This window comes from Eublepharis macularius, chromosome 4 (assembly GCF_028583425.1).
Source record: "Eublepharis macularius isolate TG4126 chromosome 4, MPM_Emac_v1.0, whole genome shotgun sequence".
In the NCBI taxonomy this organism is placed as follows: domain Eukaryota; kingdom Metazoa; phylum Chordata; class Lepidosauria; order Squamata; family Eublepharidae; genus Eublepharis; species Eublepharis macularius.
This window is the reverse complement of record NC_072793.1, coordinates 55,464,346-55,483,839: the sequence shown is the minus strand read 5'-3', so window position 1 is coordinate 55,483,839 and position 19,494 is coordinate 55,464,346. Positions and strand designations below refer to the sequence as shown.

Sequence of the window (19,494 nt, the reverse complement as noted above, 5' to 3'; positions counted from 1 at the left end):
CCAACCCCTGTTGAAATCAAAAATGGTACCTAAACTGAACTAGAGAAAGAAGCATCTGGAACAGGCAACAAATTGTAAACCGAAAAGAGAAGAAAGAGGAGGTTGAGAAATCCTTTGTTTTTGTTCATACTTAAAAGTTTTGTGGGCAAAACTTCAGCGTAGCCCTAAATTACTAGATAGTGAAGCATCATTAATGGGAAAGTATAGAAAATGCTGCAAGAGATGCCTCTGTGCTAGATTGTTTTGAAAGACTGGCTGTACATTAAAGACCTCCATACAAAAGCTAACACACAGTAATTATCGCTCACGGTATGTGGGACTCTCTTGCTGTGATGGTCGTACTCAGTATTGACTCCATTGACACAACATAGCTCAACTGGAGCCCCTGAAAATCAATGACCTGTTTTGCAATGTAGTGCTCTCTCTCCTCATTTCCCATAGATTCAGGAGGCTTGTGACAATTATGAGTGCATATAGACCCATTCTTTCAAAAAGAAACAACACCAAGGTACTTTTTGCTGTTTGGCACATTTGGAATGTATTGGGATGATTCCTGGTTAGCTGAGATACAGTGAAAATACAACAACGAAATGAAGACTTTCTCTAGTAAAATAAAAGTTTTTCATTTACTGTGTCTCCTGTGTTGTTGAGAAACTGCTAATGACATTATCAGGATCTGTCCTCAGATGGATGACAAAGACTATTACCATCCGTCTACTGGCACCACAAAACCCATGATGTAACCATAATTATCGCTCTGAATTAGTAGCACTGAAATTTGACACAATTGCCAATTCTCATAACTGTGTTATTTTTACTTATTGTTTCTACTGTACCATATTCAGGTTTTGTACTACTGAATTAAGGTTGTATATGTAGACATGATTCTGTATGAAGACATGATTCCAATTAATCATTAAATAATAAGGGCCTATATTTGATTGTACAAGTGCATTTGTATGTACATGCCTCAATGGTACCAAAATATCACACTAATGCTTATTATTGTGTTTGTTCCTATTTATAGGATATCAGAGGATTATTCAGTTTTTCCACGTTACTCTGTTTTAGACCATAAAAATGTGTGAATTGTAAAAGCAGCGCAAGTTGTTAAAGTCCTCGGCACCCAGAATAAACAGAAAAAGTAGAATCCCTGGCAAGGATTGAAGCAAAGTAATTATTTAAAATGGAAGCAGAAATTTTAAAAGGAAATTATTCCTAGCAAAGTCAAGGTAAGCTTAATGAACAGTGCAGCCATCATAGCCATATCTTATATTCTAATAGCCAAGTGACCCTGATCTGTGGATACTTACAACTGAGAAATGGGCCCAATTATTCATGAGTAACATTTCCATGATACAAACTTGGGAGTAACTCCAGTTAGGGTTGCCAGGTCCCCTCAACCTCCCGGTGGGAGGATTGACGCCTGGCACTCACCTTCTGTGTGTGTGTGTGCGCGCGCACACACACACACATTCCCACAAGTGTGATAACATCACTTCCGGGAAGTGACGTTGTCACACACCCCCCCCGGAGTGCACCCACGCTCTGCAGGGGCTTGGATCAGGGCCACTGCAGAGGGCAGGAGCACTCCTGCCCTCCACAGCGGCCCAACATTGGCCCGATCCACGCCAACACGGGCTCATTTCAGGCTCGTTTTGGCGTGGATCAGGCCCATTTTGAGCTGCTGCAGAGCGCAGGAGTGCTCCTGCCCACTGCAGCGACCCAAAATGGGCCCGATCCACGCTAACACGGGCTCGTTTCAGGCCCGTTTTGGCATGGATCTGGCCCATTTTGAGCCACTGTGAAGCACAGGAGTGCTCCACAGTGGCCCCGATCTGGGCCAAACTGTGCCGATCCAGGCGGCTGGTGCACATGGGAGCACACAGCACTGAAGGAAAGTGCACACAGAAGGTGTGCGCCCCCCGCTGGCCAGGTAAGTGGGAGCAGGGTGTGAGGGGTAGGGGTGGGGGATCCCCCGCCCTCACCAGGGGTATGGTATCTCTAACTCTAACCTTGCAGAAAAATCTAAAAAATAAATAAATACAATACTACTCTTTGGTGCCTTTGCAAACACTGCCATATTTAAGGGAGCTGTTGTCACTGCTGCCACTGAGGCAACAAAGATGAAGTTGGTACACAGGTGCTAGAGCTCAGCAGAGCATTTCAGAGCAGCCTCTGCTTGAGGAGGGAAAAAAGAGCATATTGGAGAAATGACAGGAAGGAGGAGGAGGAAGACTAGTTGCAGCAACAAAACACTCTCAGCCCCACTGGCAGTGAGGCTAACTGAAAGGAGGATGCAGAGGCCAGTGGTACTGTAGGAGGAAGCAGCCCAGTCCTGGGAATGCTAGCTCACCAGGAAGAGAAGCAGCAGTAAGACTTAGCGGGATAAACACGGGAGGAAAAGACTGGGGCAGCCAGAATAAGATGAAAAGGGGAAGGGGAAAGTAACAGGATGACAAGAAAATAGATGGCCAAGGGAAACGGGTCATGGTCATGCTGCACGGAACTATCACTACCAATTTACCTAAGCCTATGAAGAACTGAACAGTTACAAACGATTCAAAGATTCTGAAGAAGCACAAGTACAGTGCTCCGGGAATGCAGATGGGGGAATTGAATGAATACCATTAATTCCCTTCACATAGAAAGCTAGTATGATGAAGGAAGACTGAGTCAGAATTTTTCTCTGTAACAGGCTAGCTTTCCACAGCTGGGCAGGTTAGAAGGTGAAAAAAAAATCAAACTTGTGATTACCTACTTGCATGCTGAAGTGGTACAGTTAACACCAGTATGGTGCAGTGATTACTAGGATCTTAGAACCACGGATTCAAATATACCCTGTCATGAAGTTTGCATAGTAACCTTCAGCCAAGAACTCTCCCTCAGCATAACCTACCTCATAGATCTTATATCTAGTGTAAGTTTTTGAGATTTTGAATGCAAGAACGGTTTGAGACTAGTTAGTTATTCCAGTCAAATATCAAAATACTTCACCAGAGCATTTCACCTATTCCTAGGCAAAGTGGTTTTCCAAGAACAGGGTAAAGAATTATGAGGAAAGCAATACTGCTCTCTCTCTCTTTCTTAACTCCTTAAAAAGTTAACATCTTCAGATATACAGAATTAATAATAATGTAAAAACAAACTTTAACATTTATTAAAGCTATGTTCATCAACATAAGACACTACGAAGAATCTTATTCTGAATGCTAAAACTGAAAGCACAGTTTATGTTTGTATTGTGGCATTTTCGTGAAAATTTCACACAAGGAACAACTGAAAAAGCAATGGATTTCTCCAGCCGTTCCTCCCTGTGTATTGTTTGGGTAAAAGCTGTGGTGTATACACTTGAGCACCATTTCGCTTTGAAAGTACAAAATATAACATAGTAACCAGCCTAAAACAATAAAACTATGATGTTTTAGCATTTCTATTACTGAGATAATTCATTAGATAGATTTTTTTACTCCAAGATTATTTTCATAAAATTTCCCATGGAAAATTTTACTTTGAAACTGAATATCTTTGCAGAGTTTTCAGACAGAAAACCAACAGTGCAACACTAAATAGAATTACATCCTTCTATATCTACTGAAGACAATTAAACTCTTCTATGGACTGCGTGCACACTAGATTTCTGTAGCTTTCTTGAACAAATTATTGTAGATTTATAATTGCATTTTTCAATGTGATTTCTTTTTTTCAAAAAAATAATTGCTCCCAGAAGTATATCATGGAGGAAAATGCTATGTTGAAAGGTGGCTTAAGATTAAAAATTATGAATGTCAAGAAAGAGGCAAACTCAATTATTTTGGCTCCAGGTACACAACAGATTTGGTGACTATATTATTAAGATAGATAAGATGGAAATTCTTCTGTAGTTTCTATTAAGACAATTAGAAAATATCATTTTTAACAAAAGTATAGTTCCTACTAGGGTTGCCAAATTCCTGACAGGGATAGAGTATCTCATTCTTGCCACCACTAAGCTGAATGATGGGAGGAAAATTAGAGGGAAATGGCTAGTGCCCCAATGCATGACCAGAAGTGACATCAGCATGTTACTGGTGACAGTCTAGCATTCATTCTAAACTCTATGGTTAAACCTCACAGTTTGATTGGATGCTAGAGCATAGCTGGCAATGTCATTACATCACTGTGAATCTCTTGCCAGCCTCAAGCTAGCAACACTAGTAGTTCTTACAGTACATCTCCACTTTGGGTATTACACCGTGAGAATGAGTTAACCAACCAATACATAAATGGACGCTTTTAAAGCAATAGTTTAAAAAAGAACACGATCATCTAAACATTGACTAATAAGTAAGTAAAATACACACACAAAAATAAGCATCATATAAATTCCACTGAACACATCCAAGTGAGATTACAGCAACTCATCAAAGTGAGATTACAGCAAAGAAAGCTGTAACTTTAGTTACGGGGATACAGGGTGAAGCAAGTCGAAAACCTTACGTATTAGAGAGTTCTTTGTTTCAGCCAGCTGCTGCCAGCCAGTCTGTCTGTCTTTCAATGTCTCAGAAAGTTGTGTATGAAAATCTAAATAGAATAAAATAAAATAAGTTTTAGAGCCAGCACTTCATCAACATTTATGATCACCCCCATACCCTTATCTGGCAAGTTCAGCAGACAAGTTTTTTTCTGAATCATTCACCTTCTCTACCCCGCGCAATAGCCAAACATTAGAGCAATTATTTAAGACTCAATCCCAGAAACGAGGGAAGAATTAGCAAACATTATGTTGGCCTCCATGAGGCTAAAGGGTTAATAATTTTCCATATGACTGTTCCATATTCTTTGTCGCTGGAACCTCCTTGAGTTACATGTGTATAGAAACATGAGCAAACAATAATTAAGAATAAATACAACCAGGTTAATTCCTGCTGAATACTAACTAGAAGGCAATCCACTGGCTTGTTTTTTTTTAAAAAAAATCTATAGATATTCAGTGCTACATTTTACCAATTTATCATGTATTAACAGTTACCGCTACAAAGGTCATTTCTAGAGCCCTCTCATAACTTTTAAGCAAAACATAATTCTGAGAAGAAACTAAGGAGTGAAAAAAACAAATTATGATGATATTAGTCTGAAATAAACATATTTGCCATTGATTGTTCTATAAAAATAAAATTAATACTGAACCTACTTTTACTGTCAGATAATTGTACTCAAAGAATTATAATATGACCTACAATCGACAAGATAACAGAAAGTATCAAAACACCATAAGACCACTTGTTTATACTCAGAAGGCTGTTCACAAAGCTGCATAGCTTAAATATGCATTAGAGACCACAGAAATAAATGGAATTGTGATTATCTGGAATATTTAATACTCAATGATAATCATAATCTTTACCTAGGTTGTCTACATACAATACTTAAAAAGTAGATTATTTGTTTCTGGGCTAGCCACCAATTTCATCTCCTTCTCTCCATCCGGTCAGGACTTTAAATCTGGAACCTACTATACACTGCTAAGCATGTGCAGTTTGCTGGAGTTTTCAGCTCCTCTGGTTCGTTCAGGTAATATTATAAATGCCCAAGGCATTTGGATGTACTGAATAGAAAAGTGCAAAAAGGAATCTTGGAGCCAAGCTACAAGTGACGCCTGACACAGTTTGGACACTTGTCAGCTTCCCTCAAGTTTCGATGGGAAATGTAGGCGTCCTGGTTTTACAGCTTGGCTCTCCATTACAGCTGCAAGACCAGGATGCCTACATTTCCCATCAAAACTTGAGGGAAGCTGACAAGTGTCCAACCTGAGTCAGGCGTCACCTGTAGCTTGGCTCTTGGTGCGATGGTGCAATGGTTCCAAGACTCCTATTTGAACTTTCATCAAATGTGCACATTTTTAATGTACATTTGTAACTTGAACCGAGAAATGAAAGATAAAATTATTGAAAGCTTTGGCAGTATCAACTCCCATCCCAGTGACTTGGGAGCTGCATTTGCCTCACCTCCTTTTCAAATAAGAAAGAAGCTGAGTTTGTTGGGGGGGGGCATGCTGGGAGGCTGGGCTCCCTGTCAATCAAGGGAAAAGGGCAGACAAACCTTATAAGCTTGCTCCTCCCTTATAATAGCACTTGCTGATTGAAGCTCAGGGCTGGGGCTTCACCTATATGAACTCTAGTGCTTGCAGCACAGGGGGAGGGTGATGGAGCTACAGCCTCTCTCGAGATGTACTAGTTAGCAGGTCATGAAAAGCATTTGGCAGATTAAGGCCGCTTCGCGCTTGCAGCCAGAGTTGGCTTGACTGTTAACGCTGGCATGACTCTAGCAGCCAATTAGGTAGGTGCCTGAACTGAGGGTAGAGTAGAATAAGATTCAAATCAGTTTAATAAATCCCAGCTGAACTGAATTTTGTGTTTGGTATCTTCATTTTGGGGATGTTGGGGCAAACTGTGAATATGTCAGATCTGGGTTTTAGCAATCACCCATGTTAAATTGGAAAGCAAAACATGGCAGGGAAGGTAAACAAAACAAAAGGCAGCTCCACCCTTTGAACTTCGCAATTCACCTCATGCTTAGCCCACCCACCCAACCTATAGCAGTGCAGATTTATCTGGTTGCTGATTACCAGGATCAGGTAGGAATTTTTTCTTTTTTTCCCAACTGGCAGATGGGGAGACGTGTTTTTCACCTAGCGTCTCCTGCTTACATGGACTGTGGTAATTGGCTTATGGTGATGCCTTAAATAGGTTTTTAGTGGCAAGATAAAGGGGTGAAGGGAGTTGGTCGGTGAGCACCCTTGGCACATCCACATTGTTGGAGGAATTGGGGTCTGTCAGGATCAGCTGGCATATTTGACGGCTGCCAGCTGTGAGGGCAGACTGCCTGATCGGATCCCCTGTACTTCCCTCATGTTTGATGGCTGGGTAGTTTGTAGGGGGGAACCAGTTTTCCCTGGCCGGCCAGCCCCAACCATGCACATAGATGGCTTGCATCTGGAGCAGTGGGGCTCACCCAGACAGGTCAAGGTGGAGGTCCAGGGGTGACCCCAGAGCCTGACCTGTACCGCTAGTTAGGCCCTTGCCATTTTTGCATTAACATTTGAAATTAATGTTGTTGCCAAATAAAACGGACTTTTAATTCCCAAAACACTGTGTCTGCCTCTTTATTCCATCTGGGGGGGGGGCGCAATGACTCTTATTTCCATTTTGAAGTTGGAGGTACTACATTTTCAGCGCAATCCTAAGAAGAGTTACTCTAAGCTCATTGATTTCAATGGGTTTAGACTAGAGTAACTCTTCTTAGGATTGTTTATATAGAAAGAAAGTCACGTTGTGAATGTGTTACTGAATTTGGAAAAGGCTGTGAATCCAATATGAAAAGATATGAATCCAATATGACATCTTTTATTTAAGGACAATTATAATACTTGTAAATTGATTGAATTTGGCAGTTTGCTTTTTGTATAAATTCATATGTAAATGGCATCCTTCCTAACACATTCATAAAATATCAGTCCATGTATGATTTAGCAACTTAACCACTAAGTACCCCCCTTTCTCCTATCATGTAGAGAAGTTTAAGCTGTGTAGAAGTCAACATGACAGATTCAAAACATGACATTTTGGGGTACTCTCATCCAGGTCTAATCAGTTGAGCCTTCTTTTTGATGAGGCATATTCTTGATTTTGAAGCATGAAAGAAAATATTGCAGATTTTTAAGAGTACTTGACTGCATGTAAATAGCTATGAATAAAGCTAAGAAATGTGCAACCAAGGAAAAATATTTTAAAATATATTCAGAGATTGTACTGAATATTAACTCAATATTCTGTTTTAAATGTGTTTTTAATGTACAGAAATTTTTAATTGTATTTTAATATGTTGTTATCTGCCCTGAGCCCGCTCACGGAGAGGGCAGAATACAAATCTGAAATACATAAAAAATAAAATAAAAATATAGTTGATCTTATGATAGCAAAACATCCAATATTTTTTTCTCATTTTTTAGCCCTGTCAGTGATATCACCCAAGAAATAGAAGATTAAATAAATGGAACTATATTTCAAATATGTGTTTAAGAGAGTTCCTAAAATATTATACAAGATGTTTCACATCAAAAAATAATACCATATTATTATAATACAGCCAATCACAAGAAGTTATACCATGTCTGTTCAGCTATGCAGGTACAGCTGTCTTATTGCATTAACATTACATCTAACAAAGAACACCAGCCATACTTAACATTCTCAAAATAAAAAGGGGTTATTTCACAAGAGTTGAAACCGGGTATTTGAGAACTACTTCTAATATACCTTCTCCCTGACTCAAGATTTTGTTTATTTCATTTGGAAATAAATATCCAGGATATGGGAAATCTGTTCCACTTCAATGCTCACCTTGTTCTCTCCCCCTTTTCCAAGATTAGGAAAAAGGAAACTTTTAACAACAACAACAACAACAACAACAACTGTATTCACTCCCAAGTCTATAACTGGAGCCAGAATACTTCCCAAATATACATGGAGTTCAATATCTAGATCCTGTTCTGCCCCCTGCCATACGCCCTGACTTCAGCTCCCTGGGCCTTGCTCAGTGCTGCCTTGTGTCGTGGAATTCATAGGTCTTCCTGCTATCTCCCTCACAATTGTATTTCTATTCTACTCTGGTTTCTGATCTTGGCACGTTTCCTGGCCAGATCCAGCTGTTCTGGCTTGGGAAGTCATGGAGGTTTTTCTTTTGAATTATTAGTTGCCTAGATGTGATACAATCTCTACTCAAGATTACAAACTGGTATGGAATCATGTGAGATAAGTGACTATGAGATTTTGCTTCTTAAAGCCTTGGACACCTTTATTTATATTTTAAGCCATTTGATTTAAATTGAGTTGCAAATCAATTAATTTGTTAAATGATTTAGTTCTGTAAACCCTTCAAATAGTTTATGAACAGGATACTGTTGTAGTTGTAATGTTTACAGGAAATATATTAATTGTTTTCAGTGTATTTATGGTTGGTTTTTAATTTTTATGATCTGCCTTCAGTATTTTTGAGACAGTTGGACTTAAAGTAATAAATACTCTGTTGTACACAGTTCTGAATAATATGATACATTGTTTAATTTATATTTTCTTAATGGTTCTTACTTGGAACATGTTGGGCATACCAAACTTTCTGCTTTAATAAATATGTTGTTTAGCCCATTTTGAACTTAGTGACATCCATTTTTTGATATATGTGAGCCACAACTAATCAGTGAACTTTAGAAAGATCAGGTCAAAAGCCCCACACATTTCATTTAGAAGAGTTCAGAATCAGAATAGATGAATATATAACTATTGTAGGAAATATGCTTGACCCACAAATGTAATCTGAATGAGACAATAAAATGCATACTAACCGGAACCTGTGAGCTAGGCTTGCTGGAAAGGTTTGGGATGGCAACTAAACAGTCCAAATCCAAATACTGCCATTGAATTCAACAGAAGGAAAACATAACCCCCCACACACCTGCCACCATCACCTGCCTGAGTTTTTAACAATACAGATAATAAAATCTCAAGTACAGCAACATATTAAGAGGGCTTGCTGACACGCTAGCAGGGCAACATTGTGGTCGGGAGACAAGACTGGCATGAAGGGTTGACTGCTCATCCCTGTCAATGACAAATCTGATGGAGGCAGAGAGGGCAGGATCCAGGGAGGGGCTTGGCTCCATGCTAGCAACCCTTGTAGTTCACACCACTATTCCTATTGCAGCCAAGCTACTCTGGGGACCAGTCCAGAAAAGTGTTGGAGCAGGATGTTGTGTCTTTTGGGGGGGGGGTGTGCTCTGCACTCAGGTCCGGCAGTCAAAAATGGACCAGTGAATATGGGGGACAATGGTGCAGCTACGAGGGGTGGTCTAGGGCACCTTCCCTGGTGCAGACCATGAGGAACTTCCTGACCATCATGCCACATGGCCTGGGCCCCTTCCTTGTTCACACATATCCTTTCCCATCAGGTTCCTGTTTATCACAGTCATGAGGGCCAGGCTGGCATTTGCTGGGCTCCCCCTGGAGGACTTACAGTCTCATTCCACCTAGTTCAAGGCTGCCACCAGTGATGCGGAGGCTGGATTGTCCCAGCACACATCAGGCTCTGAGCTTCCAGGGCCTAAAAAGTGTACATTCAGGGTCAGACAGAGTCCAACCCTTCTCTGTTCTAGTTGCAGGAGCCATGGGAGCTAGGGAGGCCTGGCAGGGTGAGTTGGTAAAGCCAGATAAGCACCAGGATTGTCATATATGGACTGTAATGAGGGTCCCCTATGTGGTATTTGCCTTGGTGGTATTTGCCTTGTCTGGCTGCCTAGGATGTCAACAGACACTCCTCAAGGAGGCCAGGACAGAATTTTCCCCACAGGACCAGATAGTCTGCAGGCGCAGGGTTTTTGTTTTGTTTTGTCCTCCTCTGGGTAGTGGTGTAGGGATTGCCCTGGTGAGCGGGGTGGGGGGCACTCCAACTTTGCTACTATTGTAGGAGTATTGATGGGAGCCAGGCAGCACACCTGCCTCTTGTACTGGTTTTGGGCATTGTGCTGGCTCCACTAGGGTGAGTTGTGTCACCTGGATGGCTCACCCCCTTTCAGGGTTCCCTAAAGAACTCTGGGAGAAGCTGAAAGGTTTGCACCAGGCTGGCCAGGTATTAACCAGGCTTCACTCCGGGTGACAGGTCATATCTAGACAAGTGCGTCATTTGATGTTGTGGATCCATGCTCTATGCTGTACCAATGTTCCAATGACTATAAATCAAAAAAGATAATAACATTAATAATAATAATAACATTTGATTTATATACCCCCCTTCAGGATGACTTAACACCCACTCAGAGCAGTTTACAAACTATGTCATTATTATCCCCACAACAAAACACCCTGTGAGATGAGTGTGCCCTATTTCACCCAAGATCTGTGTGTACATGTTTATTCCTAGAGCAATAGCCTCACACAGAGCCAATTCAGCTGCAAATACCTGCCAGACCATGTGTATCTCATAAAACATGGTGCAAAAGCACTCTGCGCAAAAAGCCAAATGAGATAACATGGGAAATCATAGAGTTTTCAGCAAATGCTAGAATGTCACCTCCCCCCCCCCCACCCCCCATATAATGATGTTACTTTTGAGTCATGCTGGAAGGGTGTTACCATGCAAAGGATGCTAATTGCCTTCCCTGGCCCACCATAAATCCTTCCTTCCCCTATCTCCCCCTGGTTGGCAGGCAACAACTCTATGATGATGCCATTGTAAACCTTGCACTTTCTACAAGTCATCAATGTAAATACAGATAAAATCATATGATTTGAAATTACTGCTCAGTGGATCTATCAGTATCTAAAAAAGAGGAGCAGGATTTGGATCCTGTAGCATCTTAAAGAGCAACTAGATTTCTAGGGTATGTACTTTCGAGAGTCAGAGCTCTCACTTTGAAAATCTAGTTGGTCTTTAAGGTGCTAGTGGACCCAAATCTTACTCTTCTATTGCAGACAAACCTGGCTACCCACCTGAAACTAAAAAAAAAGTCTTCTTTCTCTAATTGTGTAGAATGGCCATTTATTTCCTTTGACAAATGGGCTTCAAAACATAAATCTAAAGGACTGTACCAAACTCAAAAATAATGTTTTCAGCCAATATCTCAGAACCCTGTGTATTGAGGGGGGAGGGAAAAATCTACATTATAATTTAGCCATTAAAAATTAATACATTCATTTTTGTGAATATTCATACATGTGAGGATATAAACATTAAAACACAATATTTAAAAATGTAAAATATTTTAATGACTGTATATGATGGCTTTACTGCACTCCATAAAAATTTACTATTCTGCCTAACAGTATCCCTTTGGGCACTGTAGCATTTAAATCTGTACAGTGCCTGTCTTAAATATGTTGTAATAGGCATACTATCTTCCTTTCAACTATGCATTATTTTCAGCCAATTTATATTTTCATTCTCTAGCTTTAGCGTATACATGTTATATAGTAGACAGATTGTGAAAGTTAACAGGAATGTTTATATAGTTGTACAGTAGTTGCAGAAGATACTTATGTATGTTGACTAGACACTAAAAGTTTCTAGGTCAGATATGAATAGCAACACCAGCCACTTACAATTTCCTGAACGATTCAACAATACTTAATACTGCCTTGACGGGCGGATGCCTGGCCTTTAGGCCTTTAACACATACATGGTTGTAATTTACCTTCCATACATTGGATGGATCACATATAAGATTTCCATTAATGCAAGGGGAGGCAATTTCTGGTGATTCCTCCATCCCATAGCAGACCTCTGTCCCTCCCCTCATGCTGGTCTTGGTGGTCTCCTGTTCCCTAGGAACAGCATTTCAGGGGGTCATTTTGGACCACAGCAAGAACAGAGGGTCAAGAAAGTCGCATTCTGGAAATCTTTTTATCAGCAGAAATGTATGGCAGGATCCAAGTTTATGTTCCACAAGCAAATCAAAGTCAACAATGTGTTCTTAAAAGCAGCTGGCCTGAAGTACAAGGTTAGACTACAGAAATTAGGAACCTATTAAATAGATTTTCAGGGTTAAAAAGTAAGGGATGAAAGGCTCATGGATAGTCTGGAACATCTGGGAGAAAAAAAATCATCTGTTCGTTATGTACTTATTTTGTAGTTTGCTGTCTCCTTGTGAGCTCACTATCACATTCATTCCAGGGGCAGAGCCAGGTGGATTGCAGTTCCAAGTGCAGGATTAAGGATATGATGCCCGAGGCTCCCTTCCCCTCTTATGAGCAGAGCACGTCTGAAAGCTTCTTGGAAGCCTTTCCCTAACTCCAGTTTGCCAGGACACCTGAAGTTAACCATCTTAGCAAATTGGATTTCTTTCCTGATGAGGCACGGAGTCCACAGCAGAGGCCAGATAAGCCCAACCTACTGGGCCAAAACAGCTGTTGTAAGACACAGTGGGGTCTGGGTTGGCAGAAGCATCATGATGGCCCCAGCAGGAGTGTGATGCAGCACCTGCAGAACAGCCTCCCCTTCCTAAATCAGCTGGGGAAGAATTTTGCCAATCCAAGGCTTTGGCTGTGGGCAAGCCTAGCAGCAACTCTCTAGCTAGCCCTATGCAAACCCTGTTGGGGTAGAGAATGGCAAGGAAGAGGCTGTCACAGGTCCCTAATCAAGAGACCCAAAGCAAAAAAAAAAAAAAAACACCCCTGCATCCCAGACAAAGTAGCTGCTCCCAAATTCCTCTAGATAACCCTAAGTTCTGAGACGGAAGGAAAAGTCTCAAGCTGTACTGGGTACTAAACATGGAAGTCAGCCCTGCAAGGTTGCCTGCTGTGTTCCAGCAAAAAATCTATATGGCAGTTGGACCAACTGGCCAACGTGCTGATTTCAGATTAAAGCCCAAGCCACAAAACCACACAGGATTAAGCAATATTTTATTAAAATTGTGGATGAAAGATTCTATCATTAGAAAGGGTGGAAAACAGGATAGATAAAATAACAAAGGCTAATTAAACTAAAAGTCCCAAACATATCTGCAAGGGTCCTCTGCCAGCTGAATAAGATATTACCTTACAAAGGACTACAATGCAGTCACCAACAAAGCTCCAAGACAAGAGTTGCAGAACACCATGGCCATGGGCCAGGTCTCTATCTGAATGCTGGTCCAAGAACAACAAATCCATACTGAAACTCCATTTTTATCCCATATTGGCTAGCAACATGGATAGACTCTAAGAACCAGCCAGGGCCCTGTTAGAACACATAGTCATCGCTCTCTGTAGTTGAGTCATGTCAACCATCAGAATAATTATCTCAAATAAGGTTCTGATAGGGCTGCCTGTTTCCTGGGGGGCCAAACCGAGGGATAGTGGGATGTGGAGGGGGAGTCACATGGGGCACACATGCTCCAGCGTGTCACACATCTCTCCAGGAATGATAGCATTCTTCGTGCGACTTAGAAGTAATAGGTATGCCAGCGGGCAATTGAGTGAAAATAAAGCCCAAACACTAAATTGGGGGCTGCTTTTCACTTAATAGGTTCCTGGTGCGACCCATTACTTCCGTATCATTCCAGGAATAATGTCATTCATGGTGCAATGCAGGCAACATGTGGAGGTTCTCTGGAGCATGTGGGAGCACTCTTCACCCCACCACTGCATTCCTGCAACTTTCTTCCCCCTGCTGGCCAGGTGAGAGGTAGCGGGGGCAGAGGCTGGTGGCAGGGGATAATCATCCCTACTAGGGGGACTGGCAAGCCTAGTTCTGATAAGCTTAACAAGATGCAATGCAGGGGACAAATGTCTCTCTGGCTGCTTGGCCTTGGCACCTGTATGATCTCACTTGCACCTATGTTCTGCAAAACATGTCTGGGCAGATCTTTATGGGAACTGTTGTGGCTTGGTTTCACTGAGTTACCCAGAATTCTCTCTTGGGCCTAGCCAGGCAGGCTTATCTTAACATATACTTTGGCCAAAAGCAGGCTTGGTTCTCTACAGGGATTAAGAGACAAACAAGGCTCAGAGAAAAGCAGGGAGGATCAGTACTAGGCTTGATCAGAATGGGCAGGGCTGCAGGAAGGACAAGGGAAAAAGAGAGAAATTAGCAGAAACAGACTGGGAGAGGAAGGCAAGATGGCTGGGAACTTAGAGGAGGAGCTATAGTCTTAGGCATGATAAGGCAACCAGACATGATCAGGCCAGGTGAAACCGACTCATGTTAGAGGCACAGCTCAGCTCTGTAAAGTTTCAAAAGGGTAGAATGGGCAGGTGAAGGAGACTGCACTCAAGTGGAGACCTGTTTGGGCTTGTTTCATACCAAAAGAGGGAACCTTAATGAGCATCATTGAGTCTGGATGAGTCTCTCTCTCTCTTTTTTTTTTTTGTAAAATTTTTTATTGGATTAGAAACATTCCAAATCATTTACAATCACATTCCCTGAAATTTTCCAATTCTAACCCCCTCCCTTCCCCCCCCCTTTTTATTGACTTCCAACAGTTTTCCAACCCCTCATTCTATTTTCCCTTTACTCATATCAACTTTGATACATTTGTTAAAATATACTTTCAAATTCTTCTAAGCTTATCTATCATAATTGTGCTATTTCTATGCTCTATCTTATTCTTTCTAGTCACTTCAGTACGGGACAAACAATTTGCCCCTCGTTATACATATCTTCTAGTACTTATATAAACATTGCATACATTCATGATATCAATCAATTTGACTTATATTCTATATGTTGCTCTTTACTTCCTTTTACATATCCTATCTATCTTAATTATCTTATTTCACCATTGTAAAGCTATCTAACAAAAATAATCAATATGTATCCAATTAACATAAGTCAGTCTATTAAATCCACATTCCGTATGCTAGTCTATATTCATACTCCCTTGTACAATTATTATTTGCTTTCAGAGAAAATATTTAATGTAATTTCTATCCTTATAGTTCTTATAGTAATAGCACTACTAATACTCTATATAATAATTAAGTATAATATTTGCTTAGAATTATTCTGTTAACTCTCCACCCCGGTATAGTCACTTCCCTCTTCTTATATTATATTTCAGTAGTTTTCAAACTGCCACAGTTCTCCTCCCACCTCCCATTTTTTCACCAGATATTGTTTCAGCTTCTCCCAGTCCTTGTTAAACTGCCCTGGGTCAAGGTCTCTCAGTTTTCTTGTCATTTTGTCCATCTCCGCCATGTACAGCAATTTGTAGGTCCAATCCTCAATAGTTGGCACTTCTTGTACTTTCCATTTCTGCGCGTACAAAAGTCTAGCTGCTGCTGTCATGTAAAATAACAATGTCCTATATTGTGCTGGAATGTCCTCCATTCCCAAGTTCAGTAGCAGGAGTTCTGGGTTCTTATTAACTTGAAATTGTAAAATCTCACTCATTACTTTTATTATCTGGATGAGTCTCTGCCTACCATGGAACATGCTTATGATGTCCTGCTTCCCTTTAACAGGGTCACACTAACAAATTAAATTGTGGTTTAGAACACAGGATTCTAGAAGAGGAAATAATTTTTGCCTAGGAGTCCATATCCGACTATATAAAAAGCAAGTCATATTGACAACGATTTTTATCCTTCTTTTTTATCTTTATCTTCTTTATCTTTTTTTTAATCCTTCTGCAGGTGCACTCTGACCTTGAGGCTGCTGAGAAGTGTCACTTGCCACCAGGAGGGGGCACGCTGAATGAACAGCCTAAGTACTCCTCCCTGCACCTCCCCTCAGTGCCCTCCCACTCTGGCCTCCAGGCCACTGAGAAGCACCCACTTGCCACCAAAAGGAATGCTCAGGTCATTGATTCATCAGGCCCCCTCACGGCAGCAAGCAAGTGCTTTGCAGCAGCCCCTATACCAGAGTGGAAGGGCATTGAGGGGAAGAAGTGCAGAATACAAATTAATTTTCATACAGGTGTATTGCCAGGAGGGGGCTCGACAAATTGATGGCATAAACACTCCTCCTCGCGCCTCATCTGAAGGTCACTGAGGAGAAGGCAGAAGCCTTGGTGCTGTTGGACGCCTGTACGTGCTTGCCTGGGAGAGGTCCCTGCAGGATCTTGTGGAGCTTGTCCTCCCCTCCCTAAAGAAGCCTGGCTGCAATCCTGAAGGCAATTTCCTTGGAGTAAGCTCTACTGATGGTTATGTTTCATGAAAAATAAAAAAAATGACCAACAACTGTTTTGTAGAGCCCGTTGTGTTTTTTCACACAACAGGCTTTGTTGCTAGTTTGAATGTAACTGCAGACTGGCATTAGATTCCATCACTTTCCGTGTGCAGAGGAGGTTGCAAATGATATTTATGCTTGTCAAGAGGTTTGTTGTGACATCTGAATGCAGAATCACCTGAGATGTCAGGTAGCTCGGCCCCCTGCAAGTGATCCTATCATGGTTTCAGGATTGGGAGCTGGTGGGAGGAAAGAAATACTGGGTTTCTCTATTTTTCAGAAATCATGTATGTTCTTTAACCTGGATCAGACTTGTTCTTGAGGTAGTGAACTTTCTAAGTTTGGGGCAAGCAATGTAAGATTTATATTCTTCTAGCCTCCAGAAACCTTTGGCTTGTTGTTGAATTACATCAAATCAGTAGCATGAGGCGATACAGGAAGTAAGGAAAACTTTGATGAATCAGATATGACCAGTGGGTATTATATTGTCTATCCCCATTCTAAAGCTATTATAATGCCAATTAACTTGCAAATAACAATTTAATATATGTACAATTTCGGCTTGTGGTTTTACTACATTTGTCAACAGAATCGCTGTTTCTGTACCACACAAACGACAGTGATTTAACTGAGTAGTTTACCTTGCCCTTTATAACTTGTATGTGTTTAGCTTCCTTTTGTCCCTATCACTAATTGTCTTGGGAAAATATGTTCTAACATTTATAAAGCATACAGATGGGCACAACATACTATATTCCGATGGCAGTGGTACTACCATTCCTATGGTAGTGGAATAATCCATTGTTTTGATGTAAAACATCTAAACCTACTTTCTTAAAACTAAGTTTCCACTGTGTTTTCCAAGGCACCATTGATTCTTAACAAAGGTTTTGTTGCTGCTGCCCAAAGGAAAGAAAAATGTAAATATTGGAACATTTTAAAAAATCTTTTGGGAAGCCTCTATGAGTTGGCCTGCCTTTTACTCTCACAGGGAGTTAGACCTAATTGCATTTAGGGTTATCTCTAGCAGATATACTCAGAATCAAACATTCTCATGAGGACTATTGTTCTAACTAATCTACTTATTAAGCTTTTATTTGGATTTAATGCAATCTTTTAAAAAAATCTCAGTGGGACAGTAATGGATTTTGCAATTATCTGCAAAGATAGAGCACACCATGACCTACAATAGCTAATCTCTCTGTTTATAAGGATTTGGGTCCTTTGTTAAATATACATTGTGGTGAACTTACATTCAAAAGCCAAAAATAGATTTTTTTAAAAAAGTATTTATTTTGTAAGCAAAGCCTTAATATATTCATTCTTATTCTGGATAACATACCACAGAAATGGATTCATGGTTACTGAATACCTTCTTCTGCACCACAGAAACCCAAAATCTTGAGTCCTTCTTAGTGCCACACTGCAAATCCGAATACATTTTTTTTTTTACTTTCAGCCTCTTCTTAAAGAAATTTCATCTACAAATGTACTTGGCTGTGAAATCAATCAGCGTTTATAAAACATTCTCCCTATTGGAAACAGGAATCATTGAACTGTACTACTGCAGTAGAAAATGGGGAATGCACACATTTCTGAGGATCACAGCTTACGTAAGTCACAGTTAATTCTATAGCCTATATGCAAAGCAAAGAAAACACAGTGCTTAAAAGGACTCAAATTGGGTTATAGGCTGCTTTCTCCTAGTTTAGAGTATGTTCAGTTCAGTTCAGAATTTATTGTGTATAGCTACAGGCTGTCACAAAATTACAAAAAGTCCATTAGATAAAAATTAGGTAAAATACAACTATATACAATACAGATTTACCAGAACGTAGGGGAAATTCCTTAAAACAGACATCGATTAAAACCATCAATTAATAAGTTAACTGCAAATTCAAGTAACACTGTCTTTCTTTGTTGCATTAGACCTTATCTTCATAGCAGAAAAGGCAAAAAGTGAAACTCTGTATGAAATGTACATGTCTACATCAGAAAGCAAAATTGAGTTTAGAGAATGACAGCTTCAAATATATGAAAGAGTCTGGATTTTAGTGTATTTTTGTTTATTTATACTGTTACTCTGGATTTAATACAGAGACTTGTGCTGGTTATATACCGAATAAACCTATTACTCCTTATCTGAAAGAGTGCTGACCAAAAAAAAGGTGAATATTTAACCTGTATCTGTTAAAGAAAATTCATGAGTAAACTGGTCCACTTAGAGGAAGGTCTGTTAAACCAGTCACTAACTCTAGGAGCCTTCCCTCAGCCATTCAAAGAAGCAATTATCCACCCACTACTTAAAAAACCATCCCTAGACAACAATGATGTGGCCAGTTATTGCCCAGTTTCTTGGAGAGCAGTAACTGGCCAACTCCAGGTCTTCAATAACTCTGGTGTTCTGGCCCCTTTTCAGTCTGGTTTCTGGCTCGGCAACGGAAGAGAGACAGCTCTGGTGGCTTTAATAGTAAAGAGTCGAGCAGCACCTTTAAGACTAACCAACTTTACTGTAGCATAAGCTTTTGAGAATCACAGTTCTCTTCGTCATCTGACGAAGAGAACTGTGATTCTTGAAAGCTTATGCTACAGTAAAGTTGGTTAGTATCAAAAGGCTACTCTTTTCTATTTTGCTACTACAGACTAACACGGCTAACTCCTCTAGATCTGGTGGCTTTAGTGGATGGCCTATGTCTGATTGCAGACAAAGGCCATGCTTCTTTGTTGCTCCACCTAGATGTATCTGCAGCCTTTGATACAGTAGACCGTAACATCCTATTGAGGTGTTCGGAGGCAGAAATACTTTATCAGGGCATG

At 40.6% G+C, this 19,494-nt stretch overlaps 1 protein-coding gene across 10 annotated transcripts in view; it reads right to left on the bottom strand.

Moving 5' to 3' along the window:
• TENM2 (teneurin transmembrane protein 2) overlaps positions 1 to 19,494 on the bottom strand; it is a 1,076,616-nt gene that overhangs the window by 678,321 nt on the left and 378,801 nt on the right. For 2 of the 10 annotated variants that reach the window (XM_054977117.1, XM_054977118.1), the window contains exon 3: positions 4,480 to 4,563. The exons of the other annotated variants lie outside the window; for them this stretch is intronic. In XM_054977117.1, the coding sequence (XP_054833092.1) occupies positions 4,480 to 4,563 (84 nt within the window). The remainder of the gene's footprint in view (positions 1 to 4,479; positions 4,564 to 19,494) is intronic. 10 annotated transcript variants of the gene reach the window in all.